A 22,538-nucleotide genomic window follows, 5' to 3' on the forward strand; every position below is an offset into this window, starting at 1 on the left:
ACTATAAATAAATAGTTTGAATAAGCAGCAAAGATAATTTTTCGACTGTTTGTTAAAGGGAAAAAAACTAACCAATTTCCTTTTTTTAATTCTTTCATTATTTTCTCAAACTTTGACGTGCTCCAAGTTAGTTTGAGTTTTTGTTTTTCTTCTTCTGAACACAAAATAATATATTTTGAACTATAAAAATCAAAAATTAAACAAAAAGTGCTTCAGGGGTAATTAATGTGGCGTTACTCTTTGGATAAGGAATTCGTTTGGATAAACAATAAAGTCACAAGTGTAAGGCACTTAGACAGTAAGTTAAACAAATTAAAAATCCATTATTAACATGGCTATTTTTAAAAAAACTGCATTTTTGTGTCACGTGTGCAAGCGGGTCGAGGACAACAAAAGTAAGGATTCAAGTGCTTTAATAGGATTAGTCGCACAGACAGGCAATGGTCAATACAGGAGCAAAGCAGGAACAAACAGGACATCCTAATCATAGTCATCAAACAGGCATAAGCTCAGTACATGTGGCGAAAAAGCATACAACAAAAGTGTAGGTTTGTGTCCAAAATACGGCCGGCAAAACAAAGAACTGGAAACACTTAATACAGCAAACAAAGATGCTGCCCTAAACTGGTGTGTGTGTGGTGTATAAGTAGTACAGACAATCAGTGATGATGGAATTCAGCTGTGTGTGCGTCATCAATGGTGAACAGCAACCGGTGTGTGTGAAACAGCATGATGGGAATTGTAGTTTACAAACGGTCTGCCATGAGTGGATCACTGCTGATCATGACTTATTGTGATCACAAGCTCTTTTTTTGCCAAAATGCATAGGTGTGACGCACAAGAGTGCTGTTTTTTTAATAATATTATTTTTATAACATATTCAATAATGTTAATAAAGGCTCTTTAATTTTTCCACTTACTTTTTGAATGCCTTGGACTTTTGCTTTTGACATTTCTAAGAATGCTGTAAACCTGTAGCCATTGACATCAACTGTGGTAAAATGTCAGCAGCTAGCTCTGTGCAACTCTCAGATCGTTGCCCACTTAAGCTAAGCAGGGCAGTACCTGAATGGGAGACCACATGGGAAAGCTAGATGGCTGCCGGAAGTGATGTTAGTGAGACCAGCAGGGGGCACATAACCTGCAGTCTGTAAGGGTCCCAACGCCCAAGTATATTGATGGGGACTCTATACTGCTAGCTTGATACTTGACATGTCTAAGCCTGTAACCATTGACATCAATTGTAGGAAAACAAATACTATGGAAGTCAATGTTTATAGGTTTCCAACAAGGTTCCGATGGTTTGAAATTAGCCATTGGTCAGGGAATTATAAGAAAATTTTTGGGTGATCTATCCCTTTAAATGGAAACTAAAAAATGTTCTTTTAATGGTGAAAATGTACTGGCATGTGACATAATTTTGTGTTAAAACTAACGAACACCTATGACTTTCGATATTGTAGGTGGAAAAGGTGGTAAGAAGAAGAAGACCAAAGCAAACGTCAAGCCCACCAAGATGAATGGCTCCAACTGGGCGAACGTTCCACTTCCTCCTCCTCCCATCCACCCTCTTCCTGGCACAGAGATGGACCACTACGCCTCAGAGCACCATGATGGAGGAGGGTAGGGTCCTAAACCGCTCATTTAGCTTTACTTTTCATACTACCAATTTAGTGGTCACATCTACAATATCTAGAGATGATGATCCATTTAATTACGCTTTGGATTTATCTCATCAAGTGATAAAAGCAGTGCTTTACAGTAAAACCAGCCATGCTGTGCATTAGAAATTATTCAAAGCCTCATTCTTGCTAGTTAATACCATCCGTAAATCCGCTAATAGTATTTATTTATTCCTTCGGGAGTTAATGAAGCCGCCTTTACCCAAATGATTTATTTGTTGTCTGTTATAAATAGACAAAGCGTTTCTGCCAATGTGTGATAATATTAAAGCCCTGTTTGACAAACTGTTCACGCTCAGCAACTTTTAATATACTTGCAACTCTGATGGCACTTCTCTCTGGTCTGACATCAGCGTCAACCCATCTGTATAGTTAAAAACGAAAACACCAAGGTGGTAATACAAATTAAACATCCTGCCTGAGAGGTGTGCTTGCCTTTCAGCCCTGTTAATTTCCATCTCGGAGAGTCATCCGGCTTAATAGGCTCTCTGGCAAATGAGTAGTCTTCTGCGTTGTAAATCTCACCACTGTCTTTAATGGCTTCAGATTAAAACTGTTATGTCCTACGGGATGTGCACTGACAAATTCCTTTAATGAACGTTGGCTTTATGACATGCATTATTTCAGCATGTATAAGCACAGTTCTGGGAAATAAAAAAGGGGGGAAAAAACAGAGTCATTCCGGCAGATCAGCCTGTATTCATACACGAGTTAATCCCTTTAGATTTATTGTATTGAACACAAACCTTACATAGTTACTATTATGTTTATAAACCTGAGACTCATAATATCCATAAATGTTGTGTAGACGGAAATTTTGTAATAATTCTTTTTTTTAATAAACACACATAATTGGTGGGGGTGCCTCAGGGATTTGTCTTAGGACTATTTAGATTTTGTTTCATTTGTTCTAGATATGATAGTGATGGTTGGGGCCCACCATTGCCAGTGCAGACGTACCTCCATCAGGGTTTAGAGGATGAGCTGGAGGAAGAGGAAGAGCGGGTGCCAACTCCTCCCATTAGGGGTGTGGCTTCTTCTCCTGCTGCAGTTTCCTTTGGCAAACAGTCCACAGCCACACTGAGCCCATCTCCACGTGAAGAAATGCAGCCCATGCTCCAAGCCCACCTAGATGAGCTTACCCGTGCTTATCAATTGGACATGGCTAAACAGACTTGGTAAGATTTGACTTAAAGATTTGGTTCATCATGCCATAAAATAAGGGAAACATTTGTATTTGTTTTAATTCACTACTTAATAGTATTTATATTTATATATCAGCTTTATACTGTCTGGGGTTTATGACTAGGAATTGTTTCCATGGCTAATTCAACTGTTAATTTATATTAATTATATTAAATATTAATATATTTAATTATATTAATATAATAATATAAATATTAATATAATTAATTATATTACATTTTTTTAATTCAAGCTTTTATTGGTAAAGTCTAGATCGGATGCGCGGCCGGCTGGAAGTGTGATATGCACATTAATATAGCAGCATTTTTTTATAACAATTATTAATATTTTTACAGTACTGTGACAGTTGAGTTTAGGGTTGGAGTGGGGGTAGACATTAAAAACCACAATTTATTGGGTAATTTAATAAATAACATAAATTATTCTCAGCACAACAACTGTTTTTACATTACTGTGATAATTGGGTTAAGGGTTAGGGTGGGGGTAGACGTTTATAAAATACAATAAATGAGAAATTTTATAAATAATATAAATAATTCTCGTTAACTTCTGGCCACAATCATATCCGATCTACTAACAACCGCTTTTATTGAAAACCATTGACATCCATGGTAGGAAACAAGCAAATACTATAGAAGTCAGTGTTTATACAGTAGTTGTCCAACATTCTTCAAAATATATTCTTCTGTTCAACAGAACAAAAAAAAAAAGGTTTGAGATTGCCATGGGAAAGTAAATAATGACAGTTTTATTTTGAGTGAACGATGAAATTGTGCTTATCAATTGGACATGGCTAAAGTTTGAGTTTATTTTATTCACTACTTTATAGCTTTTACATGTAACAAATGTAACATATTTACATAATATATGTACATAATTTACATATTATATATATATAACCCTAACCCTAACATTTTGCTGTCCAAGGTGTGTGACTAGGAATTGTTTTCATGGCTAATTCAACTACATTCTTCCTAAAATTATTAAATTTTAATAAAACCGAAATCCTCTATTGAAATCTTACACCACAACACTGCAAAAAAAAAAAAAAAAAGTTTCCTCAGTAGAGTTTTTGTCTTGTTTCTAGTTCAAATTTCTGAAAAGGTTGTCAATCAAGAAACGTTTTTAGACGTTGATGAATAACTTTTTTGTGTTCTTAGTCCTGATGAATAAAGGGACTAAACCGAAGGAAAATGAATGAATGAATAAATAATTGGAGGTTTTGTTGTTGTTTTTGTTGTTGTTGTTGATGATATTTGAACTAGAAACATGACAAAAACTCTACGTTTATTTGAAGTGTTGTGTTAAAAATTTTCAATAAAAGCTTGAATTTAATCATTTTAAAAAGAATGTAGTTGAATTACCGGTGAAAACAATTTGTAGTCATAAACCCTAGACAGCATAAAGCTTTTTTTTTTATAAACCCGGCATGCTAAAGCCATGCTTCATCCTGTCTTTCCTAGAGAATCCAACTTCCCACTTATTACATTCGGCACTGTAAGTGAACGACCGCCACTTGTCAGGAGGAAGATGTCATGTTGCCGCCATAATGAGTATGTTGCTCATAGTGCGTTTTTGACGACAGAGAAGAGCCCATAATTATATTCGAATCCTAAGCAGCACCACTGCACAAACACACACGGTACACACACACACACACACACACACATGTATTTATATATATATATATATATATATAGACACACAGTGGGGCTGTCATCAAACCTAGCTGTCTTGTGGGTGACAGGCCAGCGAAGACATGCCTGTGGTGGTTGCCATTGTATCCTCTTCAAGCTGCAATTAGTAGGTCATTGTGTTAGCATGCAAACCGTGGCGCTGCTGAATTAGCCGAATTGTCCCAATTCATCCGAGAGATGACAAGGAATGTTCTAGGAATACCAAATTTCGCCTGACAGACAGCACACCCCATGCTTTTCTCTTTTGTCTGGGCTTGTCTCTCATTGACACCCTTTGTCTCCCACTGACAACCCTTGCTTGGTTATGCAAATAAAAAAAGCATGGTATGTTCCTGTTTGACTTCTTTGGAATTCTCCGCAGGCACATGCAGGGTGGGCCTTACCCGCCCCAGGCCCCCGCACCACCCGTGGGCTACGTCTCCAGCACCTTAGTGTCTGACATCGAGACCGATCTCCCTGATGAAGATGACGATGATGAGGAGGATGAAGGATACGAGATGTCGCCACCAATTAGGGGCACTGAACACACGCCAGGCTCCAGCATGGACAACTTAGACAGCTCCGTTACGGGTAAGTGCACATTTTTTGCATGTGCTAAAGTCACATTGTTTCACATTAAAGGCACGGAAAGTTTATTTATATAAGAAACTCACTAAAGCTAAGCAGGGCTGAGCCTGGATGGGAGACCACTTGGGAAAACTAGGTTTCTGTTGGATGTGATGTTAGTGAAGCCAGCAGGGGGTGCTCAACTTGTGGTCTGTGTGGGTCCTAATGCCCCAGTATAGTGAAGGGGACACTATACTGTCAGTGAATGACGTCTTTCGGATGAGACGTTAAACCGAGGTGATTAAAAATCCCATGATAAAGAGTAGGGGTGTAACCCCAGTGTCCTGGCGAAATTTATTCCATTTTACTGATCATAGCCTCCCAATAATCCCCATCCACTGGATTGGATCTATCACTGTCTCTCAACTCCACCAATAGCTGGTGTGTAATGAGCGCACTGGCGCCGTTGTCTTGTGGCCCATCCAATTGGATGCTGCACACTGATGGTGGTGTAGAGTTACCACCCTCCTCCCATATGACCAAACACAATAAATACGCTATATAAATACTAGTGGTGGGCCGTTATCAGCACTAACGTCCTGCGTTAACGCAAGACTCTTATCGGGGTATAAAAAAATATCGTCGTTAATCTATTCTCAAAGTTGGGTTGGGAGCTGGGTCTATTCTATGCAAGCTATGATGACTTTCACCTTGATATTTTAGCGCGGATTAATACCTGGCCAAATTGCACTGTAGGGGGCGAGAATGAGTCTTCGAACCTGTGTGTGTTCCTAATATGAAATTACCACATCAAACGTGATGTGCTAACATGGATGCAGTTCACTAGAGTGAATCTCATTAATGTTAGCTCCACATCAGGCACCTGTAGAGTTTATGCATTCGAGTAAAACATACACAAATAAGATGAACCGGGTGCTTTTTAAAATGAATGTCGGTAAATGAAAGTCAAACCGGTGAGCCGACAAAAAATCAGCAGGATGCCCTTCTGGATCTTTCACTTGCTTCGAAGACACTACTGACTACGCTTACATGGACATCAGTAATCTAGTTATTTGTCTTGATAGACGATAATATAATTAAGGAGTTCGGCAGTTTCACATTCACTAATGAACATTTCATTCATGCCCCTGTGAAAAACTGGGGTATTAGACGCAAATAAGAAGTTAGGACTGGTGAAAGTGTTATGGAACATAATAACGCACGCCAAATGAAAAGAAGAAAGCTTCCACATTTCGCAATGTGTGTAAGTGTGTGGTCCTTTACTGACAGCCACGCGTGTGGATCTGGTCAGAAGATATGGCGAAAAGTCCTACATGACAGTAATAGTTTGATTGCCGTGTTTACTTCAATAATGCCACTAATACATGCATACTCCACATATCTTAATTCCATTTCTGTTTAGTTCAGTTATGACTTTAGTTGGATTAAGGTAATCAAAAATCACTGTTTCGAGCTTATGTAGGCCTACAGTAACTGAATAAACAGTTCGTAAACACAAGTACATCTTATTGAACATCTTTTATTTTCATCATCAATTATCATAGTAGAACAGTTTCTCAAGCAGTTTGTAATGCATTTTGGAAACAGGAGATGAGCCCCTGGTCTAATGCGCCACCTGGCTTGAGAAACCCGTTCTCAAAGACTTATTTTTAATCATTATTTGGATAGCACACATATTCTGAATGCCTTCGGCATTTGGTCTAGATTGATTTCAAGATTACCGTGATATTAATCTAGATTTTAAAAAATAGTCTGCGCCAGTAGCCTAGTGGTTAGTGCGTCGACACATAGCACCGAGGTGCTCGCAGCAACCTGAGTTCGATTCCCGTCTCAAGGTCCTTTGTTGATCCTTCCCCTATCTCTGCTCCCCACACTTTCCTGTCTCTACATCTCCGCTGTCCTATCAATAAAGGTAAAAACCCCTAAAAAAATAATAATAATTTATATCCATCTATAGTAATACACATTACATATACAAATAGTCAAGCCCAAAATTATTCATACGAATTAATTTGTCAACTTTTTTTGTGAGAGAAGACATTCTGAAGTTCTTCACAAAGAGATTTGAACCTTTGTACCGGTGCGCAGTTAGATGTCCGCTACTGATTATGTGCTTTTAGTGTATTATCTTTGAGCTCGGCAGGGGTGGTCATTTCATTTGCTCATTATCTCTTCCGTCGTTTTTGTAATCTGAAAATCTTTGTCTCTCCTAAGTCATTTCAGGATTTCGGTTTGAACCCAGCTTCGAAAGAGAAAAAAATACATAATTTTTGTATAAAAAAAAGTTAATTAAAATCCAGTTCATTTGGTCAGAGAGTGCAAATGATATGATCTACCCACATATCAAATTACAATTCAGCAGCATGTGCAGCGTACAGATAAGACAACGAAACAGAGGTACTGATCTCTAATCTAAAAGCAGCATATTTCAGTCCAGCGGGGCGCTTTGAGTTTGTACTGCTAATGTTTATATGGGAAGCGTTCATGATTTATTCACATGTGTACAGCATGTGTCGGCTTTGTTTGCCCTGCAGAGATAGAAGCATGGTAAAATGATATGTTTCGCTCTGCTTGTCTGTAAATAGATGTATTGTTTTGTCATTATGCTTGCGTGTGTGGCTGGGTGCTTGTGTTTTTCACCTGGAAATGAGCACACTGGAATTCAGTTTGTTCAGGCATTTGGGGATAAACTATAATCACTAATATGAGAGACTGACTTAAGATGGGAATGAAGGGACAATACATTTCAGGAGGGAGACTAAGATTTAAATTGCGTATCACAGTAAATTGTGTTTTCCAAAAATGTATGTCATTTTAAATTGTTTAAATTGTAATGTTGTGTATTATCATTACATTTTGTTCTGGGAGAAGAGAAAAACATTTAATGTGCATCCCCTGTTGTCTGCATTTTTCTCATGAAGATTTCGAATAACTCTCACGTTCATGCTTCCATTTCCCCATTGAAGGCAGGAGGCACTATTTCCATTTTACAACTTATTGAAAGGGTTTTATGGGCCGTCTGTCATAAGGGACAAGTGAAGGGTATGACATTGCGGGGTTAGAAACTAAAAGTCCTCTGTTCTGCATTTTAGCACAGGACTTAGACAAAAAATGAGACAGATATGTTTCTTTAATCAGGCAGAGATGTATGCATTATCATTGTGCTTGATGAGGGTGGAGGTAGATAAATAGTCATAGACGGACGGATGGATGGATGGATGGATAAATGGACAATCGGATGGTCGATAGATAGATAGATAGATAGATAGATAGATAGATAGATAGATAGATAGATAGATAGATAGATAGATAGATAGATAGATAGATAGATAGATAGATAGATAGATAGATAGATGGATGGATGGATGGATGGATGGATGGATGGATGGATGGATGGATGGATGGATGGATGGATGGATGGTTGGATGGTTGGATGATGGATGGAAAAATGGACAATCGGATGGTCGATAGATAGATAGATAGATAGATAGATAGATAGATAGATAGATAGATAGATAGATAGATAGATAGATAGATGGATGGATGGATGGATGGATGGATGGATGGATGGATGGATGGATGGATGGATGGATGGATGGATGGATGGTTGGATGGTTGGATGATGGATGGAAAAATGGACAATCGGATGGTCGATAGATAGATAGATAGATAGATAGATAGATAGATAGATAGATAGATAGATAGATAGATAGATAGATGGATGGATGGATGGATGGATGGATGGATGGATGGATGGATGGATGGATGGATGGATGGATGGATGGATGGATGGAAGGTTGGATGGATGGTTGGATGATGGATGTATAAATGGACAATCGGATGGTCGATAGATAGATAGATAGATAGATAGATAGATAGATAGATAGATAGATAGATAGATAGATAGATAGATAGATAGATAGATAGATAGATAGATGGATGGATGGATGGATGGATGGATGGATGGATGGATGGATGGATGGATGGATGGATGGATGGATGGATGGATGGAAGGTTGGATGGATGGATGGATGGTTGGATGATGGATGTATAAATGGACAATCGGATGGTCGATAGATAGATAGATAGATAGATAGATCTACACTACACTAGTGCCGGGTGACTTCAAGGCCCATAAGCAGAGATCTGTCCTTTCTGAAGGCAATAAAACAGGCTATTTCTCGTCAAGTTCATTTAATCATAAAGCACATTTAAAAACAGCCACAAGACTGACTAAAGTGCTGTACATAAAACAGAGCAATATTTAGTAAAATAATATAGAGAAAACAGAAATAAACAACAGAATATATTTAGAGATAAAGCAATCGACAAAACTATTATAACATTAATAGGCCAAACTTTCCAGGTATGTTTTTAAAGCGGATATAAAAATAGATTGTGATGGTGCCATTCCGATCTCATGGGCCAGATTGTTCCACAACGGCAGAAACAACAAAAAAACTATTTATTTTGCTTATTTGAAGTGAATTCAAAGATCACTGGGACATATTTCTCTTAATCATGGTTGATTATTTATGGCATGCACAACCCTGAGTGAGTTTGTGAAACAGTGAGGGTGTTTATGGGAGTTGTAATGTGTGCAGTGAGCTCACCGTCCTGCTCCGTTCGGCTCCCATAAACCCTTGCAGTGGCTGAGGTCACGTGTCCCGAGGCGGCGTCTCCTCCTCCTCGTCAAGGGGAATGATTATGATGTTTAACGATATGCAGATGAGGGCTCGGGGCAGTGTAAATCAGCTGTAGTGGCAGCAGGGTGTTGGATGAGTTTTATAGTCCTGCGCAACTCCATTTAGCCGAGCCGTTAATATTAACTGTGGATTATTGAAATGGAAAATGTCAAAAATAGCCGCTGTGAAATCCATGATTTTTTTTTGTGTCAGCTCCATATTTATCCACTTTTTTTTTCATATGTGATTGCTGATATTTAAATTATACGTTACAGGTTTGGGGAACTTCCATTCAAAAGAACTGAATCAAATCACTTCAGATAATAGTAGCAGGCCTCCGTCGGTCCGTGTTGACCATGGATGACGTATCCTAATTCTTATCTTGAGGCATGACTGATAGGTATTTCATATTTATGTGCAAAAGACTTTTGAGTTTACTATATTTAATTTCTACAGCTTATTATCTCTTTTTATTCTGAATAAAAAAAACTATAGTAATTTATAGTTAATACTGTTGTGTTTTTGAATCATTCTATGGACTGATTTTACGTGGCAGCCATTTTTAATGCGAAACTGAGGCTGCGGTGGGAAGAAACCGGGAAGTATCGCCTGAAGTCACACAGGAACTTTGTGTAACTCGCTGTATATCTTATCAGTGAAAAGAAAGTGACAAATTTATAATTTCACCGCCTTCCGAGTGACCCAAAGGTCTGTTCTGAATGTATAGTGAAAATAAAAAGGGATACCAGACCTCATTTTTAGCTAAGTTAAGGGAAATGGCGCTTGTTAGCTAACGTTTCTTTCCCAAACACAAATTTTAGATGCCATTGAACCAACTCAAGTTAATGCACTGATTCTTTCACTATATAAGACTTATCACAATAGTGAATTTTGGCATCAATCAGTACATAAATTTAAGAAAAACGTCCATTTCCCGGTGACATTTTAGCGCTGTTGCGTTTTTAAACACCCCTGATTTGCTATTGTGCTCATGTGCTCAACAGAAATGACTGTGATTGGCCGTTAAGGTTATCAGTTAACTGCACTTCACTGATGTTTACTGAGTGCAAACATACTGATGAGTCGACTGATATTCATGGCTTTAAACTGATCCAGTGTCCGTGTATCTGTGTGAGCACTTGGTGAAAACTGCGAGCTGATGACCTTTACGGCCAATCACAGTCATTTCTGTTAAGAACCAGTGAATACTATAGCAAATCAGCTGTGTTTTAAAACGCGCTCAGCAGCACTTAAATGTTAGCAGGAAATGACCTTTTACAAAGTTCAGTACCGGGACAACACTATTACAGACAACATGAGGGTGTGCTGCAGACGACTGCATTGTTTTATCGCTCACCGGGTCACATAGGCTGAAGCAGGGAAGCGTCCCCATGGTATTGAAGTGATGTTTACCCATTCTGAAGTCACGGCAACAGCTGGAGGTTTGTGGTCCACAGCATATTGCTGCAATGTTTACAGTGCTGATCCTATACTTCCGGGTTTCTTCCCACCGCAGCCTCGCTTTTGTTACTAAAATGGCGTCCACCTGAAATAGGCATATTGTAAAGTACTGAATCAGAATGAATCAGTTATGTTTCTACAGTTGCTACACAACAATTATAGTAAAATAAACAGATTACCCAATACTGTAGTTTTCAACAACTATAGGCTATAATACACTACAATACACCACAGATTAATCTGGTAAAAAGTAAAGTATACTACAGTATTGCAGTTTATTAGTTCACTTTAGTTAATAATACAGTATCAAGGATCATTCATTAACAAAGTGTTGTAAATTGTATAATATACAGTGATGTGAATAAGTATTTGCTGATTTACTGATTTTTTTTTTCATGTTTGTCACACTTTAATGTTTCAGATCATGAAACTAATTTAAATACTAGTCAATTATAACGCAATAAAAGACATCATGCAGTTTTTAAATTAACGTTTTCATTATTGATGGAAACTACGTAGCACTGTGTCAAATAAATGTTCTAATAGCCTGATTGAGCCATATTTAGCAGCAAATACTGCAATCAAGTGTTTTCAATGACTTGCAATGAGTCTGTTACAGCACTGTGGAGAAATTTTGGTCCCCTCATCTTTGCAGAATGGTTGTAGTTGAGCCACACTGAAGTTTTTTCAAGCATTAACAGCCTTTTCAAGGTCATTCCTCGGGATCTCAATTGGATTCAGCTCAGGACTTTGACTAGGCCACTCCAAAGTCCTTTTTTCTTATTTTTCTTGTGCCAAATACATCATTAATGCCTTATTTACACTAGCAGCAACTTTTTAGCTGCCTGTCGCTCTAGGTGGCGACCTACTTCTAACACGGATCTGTGTAGGTCTACAGCAAGGAGAATACAACCAGCCTCTGAGCAAGATAAGAGAGGGTCATGTGAGCTCTACTGGTAATTCTATTGGTTGTTGCTCATGAAAGTCGCTCTTCATTTGCATAAAGTTGATGATTCTCAACTTTTTCGCCTTGCTCAACACACCCACCTGGTCACCAATGGTTGCTGTTGCTCGTGTAGACGGAGGTTGCCAGAAGTCACTCACTCTCCGTTGAAAAGAACAGTCACTTGTCGCTTTGCTGCTGCCAATTACTAGTGTGGATGAGGCTTAATGGCACAAACACATTTTCACATGATAAGATATGTATCACTTTACTATAATATGGGTCATAAGCACTATAGTATCTGCTATAAATACAGTAGTATTCAATATACATTCGTAATATTGCTTGTTTTTGAGATATAAAAAAATTGTTTGGTAATTCAACTAGGTTAATAATTGATGGTGAAATAATGCTAACTCATTGCACCCTTTTTTTTTTACATTTTATCGAGCGTTAACAGTTTATAGTAATTCAGGAGAAAGATAGATAGCAGCTACAGTATTCTAGCTTCAAACGTTTGCCGTTCATGGCTGCCAACTTCAAATTAGCAACAATTTGTGGCAAGTTCTCTTCATGCTACGCTGCGCTGTATAAAAACATTTGGGTTTGCGAACGTGATCCAGAATTTGTTTTGGCCAGAGAATTGTTATTGTTTTGCAGCTGCCAGCATTATTATTCTGCGAAGAGTGAAGGTTGGTATTTTGGGGCTGTGTTTTTTGGTGGCTGGTTGTTAGAGAGGTTGTCGTCTCTGGAGGAGGCAGGAGTTGCTGAGGCGTAGTGCAGGTATTCGGCAGGATCCATCCCTTCTGATGTGCAGCTCTGTACCCGCCGCTGTCTCCGCCAGCACATCCAATTCATTATACGCAGACTTGCTTTGCTGAGAGACGGTCTCGAGGGACTCAACTTTTTTTTTTTTTTGTAGTGAAACAAAGCCATATGCAGTTTGAGGGGAAATTAAAAGGAAGAAACTGCCAGGAAGAGATTTTTTCGCATCATATTCTTTTCGTTTTTAGACAAAAGGGGAAAACTAAATTTAGGTTAGTACTTTAAAATTGTTTGTTGTGTTTGGAGGTAATATAATGTGTTTTCTTAGAGTTTTACTGTATATGGAGTCAACAAGTAGTATTTACTTTTTATACAATATAGTGATAAAGATTTATAATACTAATAACAATATCAACAATAATTATCCAGCATTAATTGTATTATTATTATTAGTAGTAGTAGTAGTAGTAGCATTAGTATTATTATTATTATAAATTTATTATTATTATTATTATTATTATTATTATTATTATTATTATGCATGAGGGCCCTCATGGTCAAATTATTATTGTTGTTATTATTATGATTATTATTATTCACACATTTTTGTCCAAAGTAATCACATTTCTGAGGGTCTAAAAATGACTGAAAACTAACAAAACTTTACACACACAACAGAAGTGGTAAACTGATGTGGGTTTCAGAACTCAAAGTGGCTTGATAGCACCACCTACAAACTTTCAACGAAGTGACCTTCAAGTTAAGTACTTGAACAAACATTTACAGACAAATGGTTTGTTCCAGTACCTACAAAAAAGTATCTTGGAGTAAAATCTGAAACCTGACAGAAAGTTATAATCCTTATTGTATCGCATTGTAGCAAACTCCTACTAGATATTCAATCAAATCCACACCAAAGTGTGATGTCAACTAATGTCAACTTAAGCACTTAACCTTTTCCACTTCTGGGCTCACTTCTTTCTCCGATCAATTTTTGAAGGGCCACCTGTCTGACATTTTCTCTAAAATGTTTGCATGAAATGCTCAATTCATTTTTTATTTATTAACAAATAAAAATATATATTTATATATTGTTCTATATTATATATTATTTTCTATTATTAGCATTTTCTAAAAAATATATATAAAATTTTATTTACTAATAACTATAATACTGTACTTACTATATTATTTACTTTTATTAACTAACCATGTTTTATATATATATATATATATATATATATATATATATATATATATATATATATATATATATATATATATATATACATATATTCTACGACTGACTCAATATCTATTATTGATATCTACTATTCAAAAATATACAGACAAATGTAATGTAAATCTGGTGAAACGCCTTGATCTGATAACAGTAGGGTTACAGCTGGATATTATTGGGAGATCGCTGACAGGAACAGTGAACAGCTCCACCAGAGCGCGTCTGAAGCTCAAATGCAAGTTTATTTCACAGTCTATGACAGAAACGCCATTGAGCTTCCCTTGACCCTCCTGTATAATGGGCGCGTGACCGTTATAAAACACTCACAGGGCATTAATTTGGACAACTATGTGGAAATATTAAATAGTTCACACAAAAATACACAAAGAGAGACTTTCACTTCATGCATAGTTTGTGAATGAACAGACTTACGTGTAGGCCTACTAGTTGTAGACGCGATCATGCGGCTGTTTTTGTGCCGAGTTTGAAGTTATCAATTAGAGAACAGGAGAAAGTACATTACTTCCATCATTTTAATTTAGCATATTAGTTATGAATTCCAAAAATGATAGTATAATATTGAGAGTTCATTTTCTTGCGGCCCACCTGCAGGATCGCTGAGAAGCAGCGAAACTAAATGACTGCACTGCAGTGTTTATTCTTGTCGAGTGTTTTACAGAAACCGTTTTAACTTGGAAAAACTGTGACAACACATCCATCATAAATCTGTCACTGACACCTAATTAGTTCAGTGTTAAACTTAAAGCATGCTCGGAACCAGCAAATGTTACCTCGGCAACCACTGTAACTCTCTTAACTTTACTCTCGGATCATTAAACTAAAGTCGTGCCATCTCGCATCGGCTTCCCCGAGGATGTTTGTGCCGGGTTGCCATCAATCAGAAAAATCCATGCCATAAATCTGACAAGTGCCAAAGACGAAGAGCAGCACGCAGCCGTGTGGTTGCTTTGATCACGCTGCGTGTTTCCGTGTGTGATATCAGCTGCTTCACCTCAGGCCACGCACAGGTGCTGCGTTCTTTTCCCATCACAGCAATCAAAAGAAACCCGGCTTGTGATGTGTAGTCAAGTGGCAAGTGTACGTTTATATGCAGGATGAAAGCAGGATTGGTTAGCGGATTCAAATTAAAATACTCCTAACCATGCTGGAACCGCTTGGATTGGTGAACCAAGCAATATTAAATGGCATAAATCTTTTCGCTGGGACATTATTCTTTTGTGTGGGTGTGAATCTTGGTGTGTTTTATTTTCCTGTTAAGATATTACGCTTCTCTACAGCCTCGTTTACACTAATACGGTTTACACTTATACACCAATTTTAGTTTTGAAATGCATAAGTTTTGCTACAGTTACGCCATTCATTCACATCTCCCCGGAATTGTCGAGCCCTGAAAACTGAGCTTTTTGAAAATGCTGAAGAGGCCATTTTTCGTTTGGAAACAGTGCTGCTCCTTGTCAGTGTAGATGGGGAAAACGAAGACATCTGAAAACAGAAGCTTGGCTGCAGACAATCGCCTATCTGATTAGGCCCATTTCCTCAATATTAATTGCACAAAGTTGAGTCTTGCATCCTTTTCTTAAGTTCAGACTTCGTAAGTTTGATATGGAAAACAAACTCCCGAGGACACTTCGGGTAAAAACAGTATACTTTATAACGTCATTCGCATCATACTGGCTACGTTGTCTTAACAATAAAAATGAAAAAATTATAAGAGGAACTGCCTATTTTCATTGAGATATTAACTTAACAGAGACTAAAAGTGTTGAGGCATAGTGTAGCTACATATTATATGACCGTCATCTTCACTGTATGCATATTCATAACAAAACGGAGCCTATAATATTACTGCCTCCTTTCGTTTTTCTTCAAAAAATATGAAACACACCCTGTCTCCTTTGCTGAACATCAGTTTTAATAATCAATAATGGCCAATATGAAAGTATAACATACAATATGTATACAAATTAGGAAATACAGGCAAGCTCAGCCAAAACGCATTACCTGAGAACAAGTAATAGATTCAAAAGACTATTACATAGAGACAAGATGAATTAAATATCACGTTTGACAAGTATACTGAGATGAAATCCAGCGGTAGATCCTTCATGAACTGTCCAACCTGTGCTGCTCTCACCCCGGGAGCTGTGCTCAAAGCACCTGCTGACTGCCTGGAGCTCAGACGTGCGCATACACTGCAGCGCATGCCAGAGTGTGTGTGTGATTGTAGCTGACGCTGACAACAGAGGTGCGGATCCAAATGCAGGGTTTATTAGCAGGATAGTCAGGCAAGCAACAGTCAACACAGGAGCAAACAGATGTATACGGGCAATCTAGAGTCGTAGTCAAATAAACAGGCAGATGGTCAAAAAGACAGGCAGCAAACCGGAATAAACAAACAAAGGTTGAAACACGGAAGGAAAACGCATCATGAAGTGTGTGTGTGCTGTATTAGCAATCAGTTCAGCTGTGTCTGTCTGCAATCATGGGAATCTAGGCCAGGTGTGTGATTGATGCATGACTGAATCTTGTAGTCCATTTAATGGCGTATTTGTAGTTCTATGCAATACCTTGTGTTTACCAGCAATCATGATCGCTTGGGACCATGACAGTTTCAGTTTTCAGCGGTGTAGTGTGGATGGAGATCTTTTCAGAAATGCTAGGTGAAACGCCAGAGTGGACGTGGATTGTTTTCATTCTAAAACTAAAGCTGTTTCAAATCTAAAACAATGTTAGATGTGTTGCTTTAATTTTCTTTCCCTGATTAGGGAATTTAATTAGGAGAGTTTGCTGTAAAAAAATTGCAGAATTGTATCTCTTTACAATAAAAAATCTTAAATATAAAAAAAAAGTTTTAAAATGGATTATTGGTTATTGGTTCTCAACCCGATTGGGTAGATTTACTTGGACATGGGAAAATTAAGATCTGTTAAAATGATTTTAAGATCTACAACACAATATTTCAGTGAATTTGACATTTTAAGACTGGGTTAAAGTGTTGATGATTTTTGTGTGTGTGTGTGTGTGTTGAACACAAAATAAGATATTTCTAAGAATGTTGGGAATCTGTAGCTGTTGGCATCCATAGTAGGAAAAGCGTAGTATGGAGGACTACTAGCAGTGGCGATTATAGGAGTTATTTTTTATTGAGTGGGGGGGGGCTTTTTTGTCATGAGGCTTTGCCAGAACAGATAAAAGCCTCAGGACACAGCTTTTTTTTTTTTTTTTTGGTGGGAGTAAAATAGTGCGAACCCATGCCACCCCGCTAGATCTTTCCAACATTTTTCAAAACATTTTATTTTCTGTACTCAAACAGCAGAATGAAACTCAAACAGCTCAGGCACCAGTGGAGGATGAGTAAATGATGATAGAATATTCCTTTTTGAGTGAAGTATACCTTTAAAAGGAAATCTGTAGATTTTGGCTGGAATATGTCAAACTCGCATATCTGGTCAATCTAACATCCATCCGGCCGTCCCCTTCAGGCTCTATGGTGAACGGCTGGGGCTCGGCTTCAGAAGATGATGACAGAAACTTCTCCAGCAGGAGGTCTAGTGCCGGCAGCTCTTCTGACGGCTCGCTCTTCACCCATTGCAGCTTTGCGCGAGCCCTGGTGGCAGCCGCAGACAAGGCTGGTTACCGTCTGGATGGCACCAGCCTGAGCAAAAGAGGTCGGTTTTGGAAGAAACAAAGGAATTTCAGTCTGGAAGTCTGCTGTCGACTACAAAATGGCTTAATCTTAACAGAATAATGCTTCTTTTCTGCTTTCCCATGTTATGCTGGCGAACTCTCGCTTTTATCTGAAGGGTTGTTGAAAGCATGGTTCAAATACTAACATCTTTATGGTGGGTTTTGGTGACGGCTGTTTTCACTTAACAGGATTTCGGCTTTCAGCAATGATTCAGTTTACGCTTCGAGTGACTGAATCAACTGGAAAGATCTGATGCTTGAGTCTTCAGTTTCTTTTACATGCTTCAGGTTGAACTTCCTTCAATCTTCTTGATTGCCTAAATCTTCATCCACTGGATTTTCAGAAGTCTCTTCCTTGACCTTTTCCCCAACAGCCTGAAAATGAAACGTATTGATTGGTGCTGCTGCTTCTGAATCAAACTAACTATCTCTCCAGCTTCCCTTTCAAAATTTGTTTATCATCTCTGTGAATATTGTTGCTTTTCAATAACATAACATGCTAACCGAAGATTTTCTTTGCTCTCTGCAGATAAAGGTCTACCTCATAGACCTCGTCCCGCTAGCCCGTTCTCCACAGATGGAAGCACGGTGGGCACACACAGTCTGGGGCACCAGCGGGCAGCAAGGCCCACACGTAAACACAAAGGCCCTGGCACTGTCCCGAACCGCCGTGATGCCAGTGCGGATGGTGAGATTTTTTAATGAAGCCTGATTTGGTTTGGACCACTGGTGTTCACTGTCCTGCAAAGTTTAGCTCCAACCTGAATCAGTGTATTCATAATCACTCTAAACTTCCAGGAATGTTTATTGGGATTACTCTTTAAAGACTGGTTTAGACCAAATATTTAAGTTACTGAAATGACAAATTCTAATAAATAATGATTTATTAGTAGACAGTAATGTCATACCAAATTGGTGGGGACGATTAATAATCATAATGGAGTTGGCTCTTGGGGTATTTCAGCCTATTTCTGAAGACGGTAAAATGAACCTCATAGTAAGCAGCAGATCTCTCTTGCATGTTGTCTTGAATTAATGTGGTACTCAACATTTGCAAAAGGAGACAGATGGGGTCATGTTTCAGTAGCTAATTTCCAAGTCATTAAAATAATTTATCAAATACAACACAATCAATATTACCCTTTTGAGACCATTTGTGCAGATACAAAAGACACCTACTGGCAAATGATGATGGATGCATAATGTACATACATGAAAATGATGTACCTGTTGTCTCATGTGGCTCTTGTCGCTTCTGTTCCAGATCTGCCTCCACCTCCAGAGCCTCCACCCTGCCAGACAGCTCGCATCCCCGGGTCGAGGAACGTTCCCCATCCCTGCGACCGCAAAGCTTCCTCTCTGGAGAGGCAGCCTATGATGGGCCTTGAGGAAATGAGAAGTTCCTTGGACCGGCAGGCCCGAACCTCATTGGACCGCCACCAACAAGTCCAGGACAGACTGGGGTCCATAGAGAGAGGAGATGAAAGCAGAAGAGGACAGAAAAATGGTCCCTTTTCAGGTAAAATGTTTCATTCATTCATTTATTTTTAATTGCTTTTCCGGGGCCAGGTCGCAGGGGCAGCAGTCTCAGGAGAGAACCCCAGATTTCACTTCCTCCATCTCCCCTGGGGAGATCCCAAGGTGTTCCCAGGTGAGCTGAGAGACATAGTCCCTCCAGCGTTTCATGGGTCTTCCCCAAGGCCTCCTCCCAGTGGAACATGCCTAGAACACCTCCCTTGGTAGGCATCTTGGAGGCATCCCAAACAGCCTCCTCAGCTGACTTCTCTCGTTGTGGAGGAGCAGCGGCTCTACTACAGGCTCCTCCCGGGAGACAGAGCTCTTTACCCTATCTATAAGGGTGCATCCTGCCACCCTCCGAAGGAAACTTATTTCTGTTGCTTGTATTCGAGATCTGGTGAGACCCAAAGCTCATGACCATAGGTGAGAGTAGGAACGTAGATTGACCGGTAAATCAAGAGATTTGCCTTTTGGCTCAACTCTTTCGCTACTATCACGGACCGGTACATCGACCGGTCGAAACATCGAAACCATACTAGAATCAAGTAATCCAAACCAGTATAGCCATGCTGTTCATTAGTCTGTCTTGCAGGGTTTAGTACCAGACTTAATTAAAACAACTGAACTAATTAATTGGAGTGCTTAAGAATATTTTAAGCTTAAGAGGAACCCGGAGCTCAAGGAGCATCAGACAGCACTGACCTAGGTTAACACCAGCTTAAGCCTGAACTTGGTCATCAGAACCAAGTATTTCTTAGTTAACCAGATTGTTCAGAAATACATACTGGTCAACAAGCTTCCAAAATCTGATTGCTTCTTCTGTAGGACAGAGCCAAACCACGTCTGTTCAGCATATCACTCGTAAAGGCCATAAGAAAAGTCTTCTTGGAGTTTACCTTTTTTTTAATTGGCATAAAAAAATACCTTTTTATGAAACACTTGAACCTGATTTTACATGTCCACATGAGTTAAATCACTCTGGCATGGTAAGCATGCTCTTAATTCAGCAAAACATGTCTGTAGAATATTATCTTGCTATCATGGTCATCAGATGCAGATGTTTGACAGCACCAGCTGTGGGCCCTTGGCATTCATTTATAGTCCCTGCTGTAAGGAGGCCAAGCTGGAGCAAACAGATTGCTTTGTCTCTCCTTCTTAGTGAGCTCTTCCATGGCCAACACCGGCCTTCTCCAGGAACCAGCAGACAGGAGGCACACTTAGCTGCACAGATGTACCCTAATCGTTCCAGCCCTCATTTTTCACTGTATACACACACATGCTGCAATGAAGCCCAGCTCCATCTGTGCCTGTCTGATCATTAGGATCCACCATTCTAGGTTTCTAGCCCAAATGAAGCATAAAGAACCAGGCTTGGATCTGGCTTGACATACAGTAGAGGGGGATGTGGGTTGGGAAGCCCGTCTGGTTTGGTCTCATATGTCTTCATTTTCATCTTAAACTTTGCTGTGGAGGTTCGTTTAGCCATCTGAGCGTATTGCTAATGAGTACGGTTTGGTCAAAGCTGGCGAGAGCAGGTCACCTCAGAATTAGTTAGAGAGAAACCAGTCAGGGATATGTTACAAGTGGGAACAAGCTAGCAAAAATATATTTGCCACTAAGTGTGTGGTTTGGATTTTTGTATATTTTCAGAAGAGGCCCTATTGCCATACAACAAACCATCATTCCCATCCCCTGGTGGGCACAGCTCATCTGGGACGGCCTCTTCTAAAGGGTCAACGGGTCCTCGCAAAGGAGAAGGGACGAGGGGACAGCACCAGCGCTCCACCACGGAACAAGGAGAAAGCAGCTACATGGGGACCAACGCGCAGTTTTCCGGAGAGTTATGTGAGTCTGAACAAGTTCAAGGTGCATGGAGACAGCAAACAAGAAAGTTGACAAGCAATTTTGATTAAAAAAATCTTTGCACACTGGTCTTAATTTATTCAAATGAAGACATTTCAATTGAGATGAAAGTGTTTTTAGGGGAAAAGAGTGATTAGAGTGTTTTGTGTTGAAGCTTGATAGTGTAATCTGTAGGTGTGTGATGAGACACAAGACTGGGTTCACGAGAACGATTTTTAGTCTTTAAAGAAATCCTCAATGATGAGATATAAATTAGAAAGGGCTTTTATTTAGCTGAAAAAATAATTAAGCTTCTATTTGAATTAATTATATCCAGTAATGAACATGTAAACTCAACTGGCAGGCAAGTAATTGCACAAAGAATTATAAAAATAAATAACATTTTTATCCAATAAGTTCAATTAACAACTGCTGTAGTTCAAAGTAATGCTCTCTTGAAACTCAAAAAGCATCTTTATATTTTTCTTTAAGCATAAAAGGTGATAGCATACGACAAAGAACAGTCTAAGATATGGTTATTATTGCCCTTATTTGTATATGACAGTATGTAGAGAGGAAGCAATGTTGAAAGTTGCGCAAACCGGGACTTAAACTGTGCAATGGCACTATACTGTACACTCAGAAATAAAGGTACGAAATCTGCCACTGTGGCTGTACATTTTTGTTCCTAACAGGTCCTTAAAGGTACATATTAATGGCTCATTTATTAATTAATTTTCATCCGCTTTTCTGGGGCTGGGTTGCGGGGGCAGCAGTCTCAGGAGAGGACCTCTGACTTCCCTCTCCCCAGACACTTCCTCCAACTCCTTCGGGGTCCAGAGGCGTTCCCCGGCCAGCCAAGAGACATAGTCTTTCCAGCGTGTCCTGGGCCATCCCCTGGTGGGACATGCCTGAAACATCTTCCTAGGTAGGCGTCCAGGAGGCATCCAAAACCCATCCAAGATGCCCAAGCCACCTCAGCTGGCTTCTCTTGATGTGGTGGAACAGTGGCTCTACTCTGAGCTCTCCTGGGTGACAGAGCTATTAGTAGATATAAATCAAATGTGTACCTAGTAGTACATTAAGGGTACAAAATTGAACCTTAATAGGTACAAAAGTGAACCCTAATTGTACTAATGTTGACCTGTTTGGTACAAAAGTATACCTTTTATAAAGGTACCATGCCAGTGACAGATTTTGTACCTTTATTTCTTTGTGTGTCAG

General features: G+C 39.1%; 1 protein-coding gene across 10 annotated transcripts in view; it reads left to right on the forward strand.

Moving 5' to 3' along the window:
* robo2 (roundabout, axon guidance receptor, homolog 2 (Drosophila)) overlaps positions 1-22,538 on the forward strand; it is an 848,620-nt gene that overhangs the window by 823,367 nt on the left and 2,715 nt on the right. For 9 of the 10 annotated variants that reach the window (XM_087283262.1, XM_087283263.1, XM_087283265.1 and 6 more), the window contains 6 exon segments: positions 1,464-1,623; positions 2,597-2,860; positions 4,947-5,155; positions 18,484-18,642; positions 19,219-19,473; positions 21,123-21,317. In XM_087283262.1, the coding sequence (XP_087139388.1) occupies positions 1,464-1,623; positions 2,597-2,860; positions 4,947-5,155; positions 18,484-18,642; positions 19,219-19,473; positions 21,123-21,317 (1,242 nt within the window). 10 annotated transcript variants of the gene reach the window in all.

Source organism: Danio rerio, chromosome 15, assembly GCF_052040795.2.
Source record: "Danio rerio strain M-AB ecotype USA chromosome 15, GRCz13ab, whole genome shotgun sequence".
NCBI lineage: Eukaryota > Metazoa > Chordata > Actinopteri > Cypriniformes > Danionidae > Danio > Danio rerio.